This window comes from Pristiophorus japonicus, chromosome 7 (assembly GCF_044704955.1).
Source record: "Pristiophorus japonicus isolate sPriJap1 chromosome 7, sPriJap1.hap1, whole genome shotgun sequence".
NCBI lineage: Eukaryota > Metazoa > Chordata > Chondrichthyes > Pristiophoridae > Pristiophorus > Pristiophorus japonicus.
Genome location: NC_091983.1, coordinates 168,038,661 through 168,056,358, shown reverse-complemented (window position 1 = coordinate 168,056,358; position 17,698 = coordinate 168,038,661). Strand labels below are relative to the sequence as shown.

General features: G+C 46.1%; 1 protein-coding gene across 2 annotated transcripts in view; it reads right to left on the bottom strand.

Annotated features, from left to right (window-relative positions):
* Positions 1–17,039, bottom strand: part of LOC139266896 (gamma-aminobutyric acid receptor subunit rho-1-like) — a 68,296-nt gene extending 51,257 nt beyond the window's left edge. Inside the window, exons 1-2 of one of the 2 annotated variants that reach the window (XM_070884514.1) lie at positions 17,031–17,039; positions 11,238–11,334 (exon numbers count right to left, since the gene is read on the bottom strand). In XM_070884514.1, coding sequence (XP_070740615.1) covers positions 11,238–11,256 — 19 coding nt within the window. In that variant the 5' untranslated portion in view covers positions 11,257–11,334; positions 17,031–17,039. Of the gene's footprint in view, positions 1–11,237; positions 11,341–17,030 lie in introns of those variants that run through there. The other variant, XM_070884513.1, reaches the window with a different exon arrangement.
* Between the last annotated feature and the right edge of the window lie 659 nt (positions 17,040–17,698).

Genomic DNA, 17,698 nt, shown 5'->3' with positions numbered 1-17,698 from the left:
CATGCCCTGCTTTATGATCTGTGCTGCCCGTTCAGCTTGGCCATTGGAGGCTGGTTTGAACGGGGCCGACCTGACATGCTTTATGTAATTACAGCCCATAAATTCACGAAATTCGGAATCATAAAGCATGGTCCATTGTCACTAACAAGGACGTCGGGCAGGCCATGGGTGGCGATCATTGTCCGAAGGCTCTCTATTGTGGCGGTGGATGTGCTGGACGATATTATAACACATTCGATCCATTTAGAATAAGCATCAATTACAACCAAGAACATTTTTCCTAGAAAGGGACCCGCGTAGTCTACGTGGATGCGGGACCAGGGTTTGGAGGGCCAAGACCACAGGCTCGGGAGCTTCCCTGGGTGTGTTGCTGAGTTGCGCGCACGTGTTGCACCGGCGTACGCACAACTCTAAATCTGTGTCGATGCCGGGCCACCGCACGTGCGATCTCGCAATGGCTTTCATCGTTACAATGCCGGGGTGCGTGCACTATGGAGATCCTTGACAAATAAATCTCTGCCCTTCTTGGGCAGTACTACGCGATTTCCCCACAAAATGCAGTCGGCCTGGACGGATAACTCGTCCTTGCGGTGGTGAAACGGCTTAAAATCGCCATGCATCTCTCCATACGTGGTTGCCCAGTTTCCAGTTAATATACAGTTTTTCACCTGGGACAGCAGTGAGTCTTGGCTGGTCCAGATTCTTATCAGTGACCCTCCGCCCTCAAAAGCTTCCATGGCCATGACCAGTTCCGCGGGCTGCTCCGTTTCACACTCGATGGTGGCGAGCGGGAGCCGGCTGAGCACATCAATGCAGTTATCGGTGCCTGGTCTGTGGCGGATCGTGTAGTCGTAAGCGGACAGCGGTAATGCCCACCTCTGAATGCGAGCTGAGGCGTTAGTATTAATGCCTTTGCTCTCAGAGAATAATGACGTGAGCGGCTTGTGACCGGTTTCTAGTTCGAACCGCCGGCCAACTGGGGACTGGTGCATCTTTTTTACCGCATACACACAAGCTAGGGCCTCCTTTTTGACTATGCTGTACCCCCTTTCGGCCTTGGAAAGGCTGCGGGACGCATACACGACAGGTTGGAGCTTACCCGACACGTTCACTTGCTGAAACATAGAAACATAGAAACATAGAAAATAGGTGCAGGACACATTTCTTAATCAGGGATAGGAGGGGATCTCTGTTTGTCCAGATTTTGATCTGGCAGGCTGTGATGGGGGAGCCTGCGCTGTCAAAGGCATCAACGGCCATGACCATCTCAGCGCTTTGCTCCGCTGCCCCCTCGGTGGTGGCCAGTGGAAGCCTGCTGAGCGCGTCAGTGCAATTTTCTGTGCCAGGCCAGTGCCGGATGGAGTAGTCATAAGCAGCCAGCGTGAGAGCCCATCGCTGTATGCGGGATGACGCGTTGGCATTGACAGCCTTGCTGTCTGACAACAGGGATGTTAACGGCTTGTGGTCCGTTTCTAATTCGAACCTCCTGCCAAAAAGGTACGGATGCATTTTTTTTACACCATAGACACACGCGGGTGCCTCCTTCTCAACCATCCCATATCACCGTTCTGCTTGAGAGAGCGACCTGGAAGCATAAGCCACTGGTTGTAGTTGGCCCTTAGCATTACTCTGCTGCAACACGCATCCAAATCCATAGGACGATGCATCACATGTCAGAACCAATTTCTTACAGGGGTCGTACAGGGTCAATAATTTATTTGAACAAAGTAGGTTCCTTGCCCGATTGAAAGCCCGTTCTTGACAGTCCCCCCAAAACCAATCACAACCCTTACACAGGAGCACGTGAAGCGGCTCCAACAACGTGCTTAAGTTCAGCAGAAAGTTCCCGAAATAGTTCAAGAGTCCCAGAAATGAACGCAACTCCGATGTGTTGCCGGGCCTGGGTGCTCGTCGAATCGCCTCTGTTTTGGAATCGGTGGGCTGAATCCTATCTGCAGCAACCCTCCTGCCCAGGAACTCAACCTCAGGAGCCAAAAACACACATTTAGACTTCTTGAGTCGCAGGCCTACCCGGTCCAGTCGGCGTAGCACCTCTTCCAGGTTGTGGAGATGTTCCCCGGTGTCACGACCCATGATGAGGATGTCGTCCTGGAATACGATTGTTCCAGGAATGGATTTGAGCAGGCTTTCCATGTTTCTTTGAAAAATCGCGGCCGCTGATCGAATGCCAAACAGGCACCTGTTGTAAACGAACAGTCCCTTGTGCGTGGTGATGGTGGTCAGTAGTTTAGATTCATCGGCCAGTTCTTGGGCTGAAGTGAGATCCAACTTGGTAAACAGCTTGCCGCCTGCCAGCGTGGTGAAAAGATCTGCCGCTCTCGGGAGCGGATATTGATCTTGTAGGGACACCCGATTGATAGTGGCCTTATAGTCGCCACAGATCCTGACAGAACCATCCGCTTTTAGGACAGGAACGCTGGGGCTTGCCCAGTCGCTGAATTCAGTGGGCGAGATTATGCCCTGTCTCAGCAAATGGTCCAATTCGCTCTCAATTTTCTCCCGCATCACATACGGCACCGCTCTGGCTTTGTGGTGCACTGGTCTGGCGTCCGGGGTGATGCGTATCACTACTTTTGTACCTTTGAATGTCCCGACGCCAGGTTGGAATAGTGACTTAAATTGTTGTAGGACTTGTGAGCACGAACTTCGCTCCACTGATGACATTGCGTGCACATCCCCCCATTTCCAGTTCATCTCAGCTAACCAGCTCCTTCCCAACAGTGCGGGACCATTGCCCGGGACAATCCAGAGTGGCAGCCAGTTCACTGATCCATTGTGTGTGACCGCCAACATTTCACTGCTTAGTACTGGAATGATTTCTTTGGTATACGTCCGTAGTTGTGTCTCAATGCGTTCTAGTTTGGGTCTACTGGCTTTGAGTGGCCATAGCTTTTCGAATTGTTGAATGCTCATGAGTGACTGGCTGGCCCCCGTGTCCAGCTCCATGCATATTGGGATGCCGTTTAATAAAACCTTCATCATCATTGGTGGCGTTTTGGTATATGAGCTGTGAATGTTTGCCACATGAACCCGCTGAACTTCAGCATCCATTGATTTACCCCAAGAGTCATCCTGCATCACAGACCCCTCTTCTGGTCCATCCGCCTCGTAAATTAGCCTGGTTACCGGCTTCCTACACATTCTGGCTAAATGGCATTGAGGTTACAATTTCTGCAGACAAATTGTTGAAACCTGCAAGTCCTGGCAGAGTGTTTGCCCCCACACCTCCAGCATGAGCTGAGATTCTCATTGTTGTGAACAAAGGAGCTATGACCCGGCATTCCTCGCTGAATTTTTCTTTGACTGCCCTTAAGTACCCTGTCAGCGGGTGTCAATGGCCCCATCCCGGACTGCATTGTCCACTGTGATGGCGTAAATGTCCGTTCAGCCTGCCATTGTCTCTGTTGAAAACCTACTCTGGGGTCTATTGCTGCCTGTGGCGTGTTGAATTGCCCTTGCCTGCCTGCGGGGCTCTGAGTTGCGTTTATGATATTGACTCCCTGATCCCCCGCCGCATTGGAGGCAGAATTGCACGTGTATATTATTTTGGTTATCTCCTCCCCCGCCATGAAAATCTGAGCCATCAACGCCGCCGCTTCCAAAGTCAAGTCCTTGGTCTCGATTAACTTTTGGAAAATCCCCGCATGACCGATGCCCTCAATAAAGAAATCCCTTAACATTTCCCCCCTGCAGGTGTCTGTGAACTTACAGAGGCTGGCCAACCGCCGGAGGACCGCAACGAAATCCGGTATGCTCCGTCCTTCACGACGTCGGTGGATATAGAATCTGTGTCGGGCCATGTGTATGCTGCTCGCCAGTTTGAGGTGCTCACCGATTAGTTTGCTGAACTCTTCAAAGGTTTTGTCCGCCGACTTTTCGGGTGCTAGTAGGTCCTTCATGAGCGCGTAAGTCTTAGGTCCGCAGCTGGTCAGCAGATGGGCCCTTCGCTTGTTGGCCGCTGCATCTCCCAGCCATTCTTTCATGACAAAGCTCTGCTGGAGCCTCTCAATGAAATCGTCCCAGTCCTCACCATCACAGTACCGTTCCTCTGTGCTACCAGTGGCCATTCTCATGGGTCGTTGATTCCCGTTTCTCAACGCCAATGTAAAGTCCTTACTCAATGGCACAAAACCCACACGAGGCACATTCTATGGACAAGGTCACTCTATGACCTGAACCTTTATTCACAGGACCAAGAAGTGATGACCCTGCGTGGGACCTCCCTTTATATACCTGGATGACCAGGTAAGGACCAAGTTCACTCCCTGTGGTCAAGGTGTGCATTGCTTAAGTATATACAGTATTGCAGTGGTGTTACATAGAGGTTACATACATGACAGAGCATACACCCGATCCTGTAGGATGATGCATTGCATGCTAAAACAAGATGCCTACAGGGATCATACAGCAAGTAGTTTGTTTGAGCACAATAAGTTTCTGGCCTTCTCGAAGGCAGTTTCTTGATTTTTACCCCAGACCCAGTCATCACCCTTATGGAGCAATACAAGTAATGGTTCAAACAGAGTGCTCAGCCCAGGCAGAAAGTTACCAAAGTAGTTCAGTAGTCCTAGGAACGAGCGCAGCTCCGTCGTGTTGCGTGGTCTCGGGGCCTTCTGGATCACCTCCGTCTTGGAGTCTGAGGGTCTGATGCCATCTGCTGTGATTCTCCTTCCCAGGAATTCCACCTCTGGTGCCTAGAAGACGCATTTGGTTCGTTTCAACCTTAGACCTACTCGATTAATCGGCGTAGCACCTCTTCCAGGTTATGGAGGTGTTCATCGATGTCATGTCCAGTGATCAAGATGTTGTCTTGGAAGACGACCATTCCCGGGACAGATTTCAGCAGGCTCTCCATGTTCGTTGGAAGATCACAGCCGCTGAGCGCATCCCGAAGGGGCACCGGTTGTATACGAACAGCCCCTTTTGTGTGTTTATGCACGTCAGCTTCTTGGCTGATTCCGCCAGCTCCTGGGTCATGTACGCCGAGGTGAGGTCCAATTTCGAAAACAGCTTTCCGCCCGACAGGGCTGCGAACAAATCCTCCGCCTTGAGTAGCGGGTACTGGTTATGTAACGATACTCGGTTTATGATTATTTTATAATCCCCACAGATTCTAATTGTCCCATTAATTTTAAGAACGGGGACAATGGGACTGGCCCAGTCATTAAATTCCACTGGCGATATAATGCCTTCGCGCTGAAGCCAATCTATCTCGATTCTACTTTCTCCCGCATCATGTAAGGGACTGCTCTGGCCTTGTGGTGAATGGATCTCGCGTCTGGGCTGAGGTGAATTGTCACCTTGGTCCCTGTGAAGCTGCCAATGCTAGACTGGAACAGTGACGGAAACTTGTCTAAGACCTGCGCACACGTGGCTTTCTCCACCGACAATAATGCTTTTACATCGCCCCATTTCCAGTTAAAATTCCATAGCCAGCTTCTGCCAAGCAGCATGGGCCCGTTACCAGGAACAATCCATAGTGGCAATTTATGCACAGAACCATCATACAGCACCTGAACCATTGCACTTCCGAGGACCGGGATAATCTCTTTAGTGTAGGTACGCAGCTTCACGTCGATTGTACTCAGCTTGGGCCTGTGTGCCTTGTTTGCCCATAACTTCTCGAAGGCCTTCTGGCTCATGATCAATTGGCTCGCACCCGTGTCAAATTCCATCGGTACCGGTATGCCGTTTAGTTTAATGTCCATCATAATCGGGGGACACTTGTTGGTAAAGGTGTGCACTTCATGCACGTACACCCCATGTACCTCTTCCTCCTCGGTCATCTCTGCGCGATCCTCAGGATCTACGCTTGATCCCATCCTCCGCTACGTATCGAGCTGTAGCACGTTTACACATTCGTTGGAGGTGCCCCATCATTGAGCAATTCTTGCAGACATATTGTTTGAACCTGCACTGGTTTGCACGATGAACCCCTCCACAGCACCAACAGTTTGCTGATGGACTTGCATTCACAGACACTGATCTCTTCGCATTAGACCATTGTTGTGGTGAGTGAGTCATCTCCGGTCGAGCAGAGGTCGCATTAGCCCAGCTGGGGGCACTTCTCCTGTCTGCCGACGAATGCAGCTTATTGGCCCTGGGTGATTCCGAAGTTGTGAGTAGCTAGCTTTGTTTCTCCCTCTCTGGCCATGTATGCCTGAGCAATCAGGGTGGCTTTGGCGAGGTCCAAGCCTTCCTCCGCTAGCAATTTGCAGAAAATCTCTTCGTGCCCGATTCCCAAAACAAAGAAGTCTCTTAACATTTCTTCAAAGAATTGTCCTGAATTTGCATGGCCCAGCAAGATGCCTTAGCTCAGCGATGAACGGCGCCACATCTTGGCCTACCCCACGCCGGTGGGTTTAGAAATGGTACCTCGCCATGAGCGCACTGCGTTTCGGCTTTGGGTGATTTCGAACTAGCTCGCACAGTTCTACGTAACTTTTCTCAGTGGGTTTCGTCGGGGCCAGTACGTCCTTGATCAGTGCGTATGTCCGTGATCCGCAGACCATGAGGAGGGCGGCCCTGCGTTTTCTGGCATTTGCGTCTCCCTCTAAGTCTCTCGCAACAAAGCATTGATCCAGCCGGTCAATGAAGTCATTCCAGTCTTCCCCAACACAATATCGCTCGATGTAGTCAACGGTGGCCAGAGCTGCGTGTTAGTATACCGCCTTCGTCGCCAGTTGATACATATACATATCACTGTAATAAATCACACATGGCCCATTGCTGGAGCTGATCACCTTGTGATCTTTAGCTTTAATGTAAACTCCAAAAGTGAAACCTGCAGGGGAAGCCTGCTTTATGTAGGGAGGCAACACGAGGTGCAGTAATGTGTGCCTCCCAGGCTTTCCCCATCTGTTGGCTGCTACATGTAATTACATGGTACAATGCATGGTACAGATTATGGCTGCAAATAACCTTGTTGCGCATTGTCTCAGATAGCTGGACCATTACACACTGGTGATTCCTTACCATGAAAGGGTTAAATACAATTTAACATCAATCAACTTAAACTTTAACTGGCACCAAGGTGATGGGCACCATTGATGTCTGAGCTTCACACACACAGCAGTGTGTCAGCGTTGTCACTCGCATCGGCGCTCTTTCAGTCAAATCTTTCCGATATCAGCTCCTCATGTAAGAGTGGGATTTAACAAATGCCAGCCACACCGCTGGCATTCGTTCCGGTTAGTTCCACTTTTTATGGGCATTTTTTTGAGCGAGCGATATTGTGGGTGATATGTGTGCGAGGTGGTGAAATTGAAGATGGGCGATTTCTATGGCTGCTAGTTTGGGTAAATATGCTCTTTATGACAAAAAACAGTCGCCGGATGTTAATATTGAATCTCGGCGTTAATTCCGTTCGGAAAGTATCGATGGCCGATATTATGGGCGTTGAATTCGCCCATTCTGCTGATTCTGCCCCAAAAAAGTGGCCGGGCGGTGATATTTTTTCTCAGCATTAAGCCCATTGGGAAAATAACGCTCGGCAATAAGTCTCCTAAAAAAGCCCGTCAGTTTCCATTTTGTGCCAGAATGGGTGATATATGGGCGTTATACGTCATTTCAGCGGTAAAATGGGCGTTAAGTGGGCGTTAAGCATGCAAAAAAAGTGGAGATTCTAACCCTATGATTCTAATTCTTTCTTTTGGCCAGGATAGCTGGGACAACAGCTGTATATTTTGGCATTGGAGTACTGGCAGATGGCTGCTTGCCTGATTAGCATGGCATTCCTCCAAAATACAAAAACATTGCGAAATTTTTTATGGCAAAGCTCTTTAAAATGCGGGGGTGGGGGGGAATGGCAGCTTCATTGCAAAAGGCACAAAGGTAGATAGGAAAGGTGTCAGATGCAGAAAAGAATGAAAAATGCAAAATCTGCTTAGAAATATGGGGGCAAAATTTCCCAGCGCCCCATTTGGGGGCGGTAACCGACTCGGGGCAGGAAATTGCGGTTACTGCCCCTCACAGGAAGTGGAGCGCAATGTCACGCACTCCACTTCTTGTTTGGGGCGGGTTCGGGGGCACTACTCGGGCACGTTCGTCAGTGCTATGCGGCTTCTCCACGTAACGCTGACGTGTTTCAATGCCCCTCCCCTTCCGTTAAAGGGGAGGGCCGTTGCGCTCTGCCAGGCCTTTGATGGCCTCCACTGGGCCATCAGAGTGGCGTGGTGCCGAGGCCGTAGCCCGGCACCCAAACGGAGTGCCAGGCTGCACAATGGCGGCCCGGAGCACGCCAAAGAAACACAGAAGGGGCCGACTGGTGAGTCAGCCGGAAAATAAATGGCGGCGCACGACGCTCCCGACCTCCCCTTTAACTTCCGCCTCGCGAGCGGATGTCGGCCCAGTTTGCGACCTGCGAGGCTTGCGCTGATACCGCTCACAGCAGCCTTGCAAGGCGCAGAACAACCGTGTCAGTGCCTACGCTAACTCCCGCAAATTTTCTTGGGAGCCGGTAGCCTCCCCAACCCCCACCCCTCCTCGAGCGAAAACAGTTCGGAGACGCTAACGGGAGGCACAAACATGGCAATTTCAGCTCCCAGCCTTCTAGGAATCATTGGAAAGTACCTGTTCGGCCTATAAATCTACTCCCACTTTTCCTATAAATCTGGCCACCTGTTTTATACGGGCTGAACGTAAATGAATTGGCAATGATGGAAAACTGGATTATGACAGCACCATATTATTACTGCCTCCTTAAATGTGCCTGCTCAGAAATGACAGCGAAAGATTGGGTGGGCACTAATATAGGCCATCTTTATCTGTATTGCGTGAATACAAAGAAAATCATTGGTTTTAAAAGGAATTTAAAAACTCCGTCACAGAGAACATGACCATTCACAATAGATTAATGCTCTTCTTAAAATTAAAATAAATTCTGTTTGTTTTTATGTGCCAGACATTAGTGTACCAGACAGCATTGGAATAGTTACGTTTCTGAAATGTTGTTTCATTTTAAGTAAATGCACTTTTTTATTTAAAATATGAATTATCTGGAAGACCATCTGTCATTCAGGGAAGTGAAATAAATTACTGCAGAATCTAATCCAGTGGCCTAAACTGCATTTCCTTTAATCCTTCTCTTTGGAAGGGTCAACTGATTATTTTATAAAAATAAAAGCCAAGCATGAAGGGGTTTTTCTCCCTGACAGGTGCGAGATTAAATCCCTAAGAAGTTTGACGGATTAATACTATAATTATTAACTGGAATATGTAGCGACGAGACGTAATCTTAATGATATTAGTGATTCATAAAATGGGAAAATAGGAATGTTTACTGTAAAATAATGTTGAGATTTTCATTAGTAATTATGGTGCCAGCTTTGGTGATGTGGTCATACTCTTGCCTCAGAAGGTTGTGGGTTCAAGCCCAAGAGTCCTGAGCACATAATCTAGACTGGCATTTTGGTGCACTACTGAGGAGGTGCTACACAGTCAGAGGATATTTTAAATGAAGGCCTGTCTGCCCTCTTAGGTGGGCATTATTATTATTATTATTATTATTTGAAGAAGAGCAAGGCAGATCTCCTAGTAGCTTGGCCAATAGTTATCCTTCAACCAATGCCACTAAAAAAGATTATTTGGTCGTTTATCTCATTGCTATTGTGGGACCTTGCTAGGTCCAAATTGGCTGCCCCATTTCCCCACATTACAGCAATGACTACATTCGTTTCTTCATTGGTTGTACAGTGCTTTGAGATGTCCTAAAAATGCGTCTTCTTTCTTTAACTTAACATACACAAGTCCTGCCTTTTACCCCCTCCCCTTTAGTTTAGTTACTGCCCTTATCTTGTTACTTCACAGGACATGTACGACTCGCAGACCAGGAGATGACATGTGAATGATGCGCTCCGAGGTCTTAAGCAATCAGGAAGGGAAAAATAAAAAGCCCTAATTTAAAAACAAATCAAATCCAAAAATGATTGAAAAACATACAAATATTTGGGAACTTAAATTCTGCAGGTTCTCCGAGTTTAGACCTGTACCATAAACTCAAATAGTGACTTTGGGGATTAAAAATCAAGACATAATTTGTTCTGTGTGTAAAGTCAAAGAGATTTTTTTAACTAAATGGAGGAGTTTTATAATATCAGTTTAGTAAACGAATTTGGGGTTGAATATCTGCGAGAATTCTCACTATTCTCTGTGGTAAATTTGTCTACCAAAATTTTGGCGGTAGATCCGCCACAGACCTTTAACAGAAGTTACAATGGATAATTGGGAGAGCCCCTGTGGAACTCTAACTTTACACAGAGAGAAAAATATGCTTACAGCTTCTTCATCTATTGACAAAACCGTGAACATTTAAAAGTAAATTCTCAAATTCTTCATAGGGATGAGTAGAATATTTATAAGAACAAATAAGAACATTTTCCTTTCTACTAATGTTATTCAATCAAGTAAGAATGAAGAAAATATATATTTTCTTATGAAATGCATTCGATTTTTGCTTTTTTTTGCCTAGCTCGGACCTCCACCCCTGGGCCTTCTCAGGCCATACGCCTGCGGTAGCTAAGAATGAAGGGTAGCAACTCCAAAGCCTCTGCCAATGCCATTCTGAGCTGGTTGCTAAGAGGTGCACAAGAAAAGAGACTCCCTCTGATTTTGCCTCTTTTCCCTGCATATCATGAAAGCTCTACTGAGAGAGAGTGAACCTGTGCCCAACCTTGTGGCATTGCAATTGGAACTCCACCATCCTGGCTCACTGCATCATGCCACTAATTAAGCGAAAAATAGCTCTTATGCTGCATGTTCTTCAATGGAGCAACCTAGAAACTGAAACATTACTGTATTAAATATTGGGTTATATATCTGTGGAAACTAACTGGGCCCTGGCCTCTTTAAAATTCATTTTAATTTTTGACTTCCCTACTTTAGAGAAAAGAAAGCCAACCTTGAAATTTCCACAAGAGTGTGGCAAGAGCGTAGTGACGGTCACAACAAAAGTGGTGACAATGCCTTCTTAGAATTAAGTGGTTGTTTGAAAACATCAGTCAGGCCTGTCTGTGAGAGTGCATAGGCTTAATTTGTTTTCAATTTTTACACCCTGTCAAATGTTAATCTGCTCATCTGACTATTAACTATTCAAACTAAATGTTTAAAACCAAAAATACAGCTGTGCTATAAAATATGTCTGGAAATTTCAGCTCCATGCAATGGCCTTCCAATATTACAAGGTACAAGCTTAAGCAAAGATAGCTGTTGGTTCCTACCTCCAAATCCAGGTCTCATTGTAAAGTCATGGTCATCCACTCTGAGAAGTTGCTCAGATTTTGTCAAATAAGTTTTTGTTACATCTGTGCTCCTCCTTACTATAGGACTGGAAGGAAAAAGGTAATTAAATTCAACAATGAAGGAAATGCAGTAACTATATCTATCTATTTGTCTGTCTGTCTGTCTGTCTATCTATCTATCTCCACCCACCTAATATATTGGATCACTTTGCTACCTGTAAGCTTAATTCTTATAAGATATAGATGGGAGCTGGAGTTAGACCTTAGGTACAATTAACAATTGCTGGCCATTGCTGCAAGACAGGTTAGAATCTGCCACTACATAGAAAACAAAAGGCAATTTATATTCCGTGGTCCTTGCTCTGATAGTAGGACAAGAGGCCTTAGTTTCATTGTAAGGTTCTTTGCTGTTGATTTGCACATTGGGAAAAGGGAGGAATTGGTGAGACTTTTATAAAGCTAATTAATATGTCTCAATTATAGAGCTGGATTTTATCAACCTCAGCGGGTCCGTGGTGTATGATCTCCATGGTGGAAGGAAGCAAACCTGATGATGTAATCTGTTGACGCGTCATGAGATGGCTTCCTTAAAGGGACCATGGCCACATACATTTTGACAGGTGTGCTGTCAGTGTTCTACAGCATTGAGGTGCTGCATACACCGACAAGCACTGCACACAGCTGCACCCAGGTTCTCCCATCACTCGCTCCAGATGCTTATGGAGGGAGTCACAGCATGCAGGGAGATTCTCTTCCCTTCCATTGGGCGGAAGAGACCTCCCCAGGACACCAACGCAGCTTAGTTGCACTTTGTGCAGGAGGGTACATGCAGGGATGTCGCCAGGAGGACCTGGCTGCAGTACCACAAACCTTTCAATGATCTCAGTGGATCACGAAACGTCACCGCAAAGCCACATTCAAGCTCATCACATCCCCATCACTCTGCCTTCCCTACCCTACTCCTCTACATCCTTACTCACACCAACTTAGCTTCCACCACGCATCCCTCTCTCTCTATCTACATTATCACATCCCCATCTCACCAGCCACCCCTCACACTCACCTTCATCTTTGTCCAATCATCAACACACAAGGGTAGGCACTTGGGTGTTATCGCCAATGCTGATGTAAGGTTTCTGCTAAACATTGAAATCTATATTTTCAACATTTTGGGTTTTTGGATAGATTTGTGTGCACCTTTGGAAGTGGCTTAATGAGTTGCAGTGAATGGTGAGACATAACGGTACCCTCTGTCCAACCCCCCCTCGCCCCCTCGCCCCCCCCCCCCCCCAACAATGGTGATGAGTGTGAAAGGAATGGCTTGGGCATTGTAGGGATGCTTTATGGTGTTGGTGCCAACCTGGCACATCATGTGACAGCCGGGGTGTACAGCGTCAAGTAAAGTAAATGTGGTCATGGTGAGGCCATCCCTGGCATCCCAGGCAGCAATATAGTTGGGTGCTGATGCCCTGTGTCCTATGCCGCATCAGGTGATTGTGGAGAAGGTTGGTGCTGTTGGTGATGTTGGTGTGCCTGATGCTGCTGGTGTTGGGGCTGATTGTGGTGGGATTCTGAGGACCAAGGTGAGATTTTTTTCAAGGGCATCAATGCTGATGGAAAAGGTGACAGCTGAAGTTGAGATGACAGAAGCGATCTGTCAGTGGAGAGAGGTTGCTCCAAGGAGGTGAAACTATATAGAGAGTTCACTGCAAACACTGCAAACCTCCATAAAGCTGAAAAGTGTATTCCAAATCCTGAAGGCTCCAGCTTCTAAGATTGGAAATTGAACAGCAATGAAATGGTTTTATACCACTTCTGCAGCTGTTAACTAGTCAAACCAATCCAGAATTGTTGAGAACTCGACACAATTATCTGACGTGATACCCAAGGAATGTGAACCTTGTAAAAAACTTGGAAAAATCCTTTGGACCTGGTACAGTGCTGCTTAAATAGCTTTAAACTAGTTTGGTAACTAGTACAATTGCCTGACATGTCGCTTATTGCCAGTCTGCAATCTGTAGCCAGAGCTGGCACTTTTGAAATTCACAAGGAGGTGGCTTTAAAGCGGACTTCCGCCCATTGTCAATCACAGCCATTTTTATAGCGGGCCCCCTCCATACTCGCACTCGTAGGACTGGTAAGTTTCCGGCCATAGTGTCCAAGTTGAGCACCATCTCTGAAAGTGATCCAAGTAGTTAAGCTTGTCATTAGAATTGGTCAGGACACTTAGGCCGGAATTTTCCCAGCCCTGCAAATGCGGGTTTAGAGGTGGACCCACTGTCAAAATGGCTTCAATTGACAGTGAGTTGGGATCCCACTCTGAACCCACCTCCGTGTGAGTTTCTCAACTGTCAGGTTGACATTTGGATAGCTGACCTAACAGCAAGCAGCGGGACAGGTAATTATCATTAAAAAGTACTTAAATGCTAATTAAGAGGCTTAAAAACAGGCACTTACAATTTTATCAACCTTTTGACGGCATTGCCGTCCCTCAGGTTTCACGCCAGGTAAGTGGAGTCGGGTTCTCAGTGACTCTCTATTATTATTCTATAGCTGCAGAAGTGGTATAAAAGCTACCATCGCACAGCTGTTCACTTTCCAATGTCAGAAGCTGAAGCCTTCAGGTTTTGGAAAAGATTTGCCAGCTGTATGCACTTTGGAAGTGTTTGTAGTGAACTCTCTATTCACTGTCACCTCCTTGGAGCAACCTCTTTCACCATTGACAGGGCACTTCTGCCATCTCAACCTCACCTGCCATTTATTTCAACAGCATCGGTACCCTTGAAAAAATCTCACCTTGGTCCTCAGAATTCCACCATGATCAGCCCCAACACCAACATCACTAAACACACCAGCATCACCACCAACAACAACCTTCTCCACAATCATCTGATGCTGCACAGTACACGGGACATCAGCACTCAACCACAATGCTGCCTGGGTGGCCAGTGATGGCCTCACCATGGCCACATTTACTTCACTTCATGCTGTACACCCTGACTACCACATGATGCACCAGGTTGCCACCACACATCAGCTCCATAAAGCATCCCTGAAATGTCCAACCCATTCCTTTCATGCTCACCCCCATTGTGGGGGGTACCCTGATGTCTCACCATTCACTACAACTCACTAAGCAACTTCCAAATGTGCTCACAAATCTGTCCAAGATCACAAAGTCCTGAAAATAAAAATTTCAATGTTTGACAACACATCAACATTAACCATACATGAACATTGGATAAAGGACCCAAGGGCCTACCCTTGTGTGCTGTTAGTTGGTATGTTTGGAAAAGGACAAGGGTGAGTGTGAGAGGTGGCTAGTGAGATGGGGAACTGATAATGTAAATAGAGAGAGAAAGAGGGATAAGAACATAAGAACATAAGAAATAGGAGCAGGAGTAGGCCATTTGGCCCCTCAAGCCTGCTCCGCCATTCAATAAGATCATGGTTGATCTTGTATTGGCCTCAACTCCACTTCCCTGCCCACTCCCCATAACCTTTCACTCCCCAATCGCTCAAAAATCTGTCTATCTCCACCTTAAATATATTCAATGACCCAGCCTCCACAACTCTCTGGGGCAGAGAATTCCATAGATTTACAACCCTCTGAGAGAAGAAATTCCTCCTCATCTCAGTTTTAATTGGGCGACCCCTTATTCTGAAACTATGCCCCCTAGTTCTAGATTCCCCCATGAGGGGAAACACCTTCTCTGCATCTATCTTGTCGAGCCCCTTCAGTATGTTATATGTTTCAATAAGATCAGCTCTCATTCTTCTAAATTCCAATGAGTACAGGCCCAACCTACTCAATCTATCTTCATAAGTCAACCCCCTCATCTCCGGAATCAACCTAGTGAACCTTCTCTGAACAGCCTCCAATGCAAGTGTTTCCTTCCTTAAATATGGCGACCAAAATTGTACTCAGTACTCCAGGTGTGGCCTCATCAGTAACCTGTACAGTTGTAGCAGGATTTCTCTGCTTTTATACTCTATCCCCCTTGCAATAAAGGCCAACATTTCATTTGCCTTCCTGATTACTTGCTGTACCTGTTTACTAACTTTTTGTGTTTCATGCACAAGGACCCCCAGGTCTCTCTGTACTGCAGCATTTTGTAATTTCTCTCCATTCAAATAATAATTTGCTTTTTAATTTTTTCTGCCAAAGTGGATAACCTCACACTTTCCCATATTATAATTTGTCTGCCAAATTTTTGCCCACACTCACTTGGCCTGTCTATATCCCTTTGCAGATTTTTTGTGTCCTCCTCAAAACTTGCTTTCCCATGCATCTTTGTATCATCAGCAAACTTGGCTACATTACACTCGGTCCCTTCATCCAAATCATTAAATTAGGCCACAGCACCGATCCCTGTGGCACCCCACTAGTTACCGTTTGCCAACCAGAAAATGACCCATTTATCCCGACTCTTTGTTTTCTGTTAGTTAGTCAATCCTCTATCCATGCTAATATATTACCCCCAACCCCATGAATTTTTATCTTGTGCAGTAACCTTTTATGTGGCACCTTATCGAATGCCTTTTGGAAATCCAAATACATCACATCCACTAGTTCCCCCTTATCCACCCTGTTCGTTACATCCTCAAAGAACTCCAGCAAATTTATCAAACATGATTTCCCTTTCATAAAACCATGCTGACTCTGTTTGATTGAATCATGCTTTTCCAAATGTCCCGCTATTGCTTCCTTAATAATGGACTCCAGCATTTTCCCAACGATAGATATTAGGCTAACTGGTCTAGAAGTTTCCTGCTTTCTGTCTGCCTCCTTTTTTAAATAGGGGCGTTACATTTGCGGTTTTCCAATTCACTGGGACTTCTCCAGAATCCAGGGAATTTTGGTAGATTAGAACCAATGCATCCACTATCTCTGCAGCCATTTTTTTTAACACCCTAGGATGCAAGCCATCAGGTCCAGAGCACTTGTCCACCTTTAGTCGTATTATTTTACCGAGTACTTTTTCTTCAGTGACAGTGATTGTTTTAAGTTCCTCCCTCCCTATAGCCCCTTGGTTATCCATTATTGGCATGCTTTTAGTGTCTTCTACCGTGAAGACCGATACAAAATATTTGTTCAAAGTCTCTGCCATTTCTCTATTTTCCATTATTAATTCCCCAGTCTCATCTTCTAAGGGACCAATGTTTACTTTAGCTACTCTCTTTTTTTTTTATACCTGTAGAAACTCTTCCTATCTGTTTTTATATTTTTTGCTAGTTTACTTTCCTAATCTATCTTCCCTCTATTATTTATTTAGTCGTCCTTTGGTGTTTTTTTTTTAATTTCCCAATCCTCTGGCCTCCCACTAATGTTAGCCACTTTATATGCCCTTGTTTTCAATTTGATACCACCATTTCTTTCCTCAGTTAGACACGGATGGTTCTGTCTTCTCTTAAAGTCTTTCCTTCTCACTGGAATATATTTTTGTTGCGAGTTATGAAATATCTCCTTAAATGTCTGCCACTGCTTATCAACCGTCTTACACCTCAATCTATTTTCCAAGTCCACTATTGCAAACTCTGCCTTCATACCTTTGTAATCTCCTTTGATAAAGCCCCACATAAGAGGTTAGTGTGCAAAATTAAAGCATAGAGGATTGGGGGTAATGTATTGGCATGGATTGAAAATTGGTTAACTGACAGGAAACAGAGAGTAGGAATAAACGGGTCTTTTTCGAGGTGGTGGGCAGTGACTAGTGGGGTACCACAGGGATCAGTGCTTGGGTCCCAGCTATTCACAATATATATATATGTATATAAATGATTTGGATGAGGGAACCAAATGTAATATTTCCAAGTTTGCTGACGACACAAACTAGGTGGGATTGTGAGTTGTGAGGAGAATACAAAGACGCTGCAAGGTGATTTAGATAGGTTGAGTGAGTGGGAAAACACATGGCAGATGCAGTATAACGTGGATAAATGTGAAGTTATCCACTTTGGCAGGAAACACATAAGTACAAAGTATTATTTAAATGGTGATGGCTTGGGAAGTGTCGATGTACAGAGGGACCTGGGTGTCCTGGTACACCAGTCATTGAAAGCAAACATGCAGGTGCAGTAAGCAGTTAGGAAGGGAAATGGTATGTTGGCCTTCATTGCAAGAGGATTTGAGTACAGGAGTAAGGATGTCTTACTACAGTTATACAGGACCTTGCTGAGACCTGGAGTATTGTGTGCAGTTTTGGTCTCCTACCTAATACAGGATATACTTGCCATAGAGGGTGTTATGTATCCTTTGGTGGCAGCATTCTACTGCCACCAGAGGCCGCATCTATTGCGGCATCCCTTAGGAGCACTGCATATAAGCAGGCCTCCCATGCTGTACTAGTACTCTGGAATAGAATAAAGAGACTAAGGTCACACTTACTCAAGTCTAAAGTACTCAGTCACATTGCTTTATTTGAAACATAACAACTGGT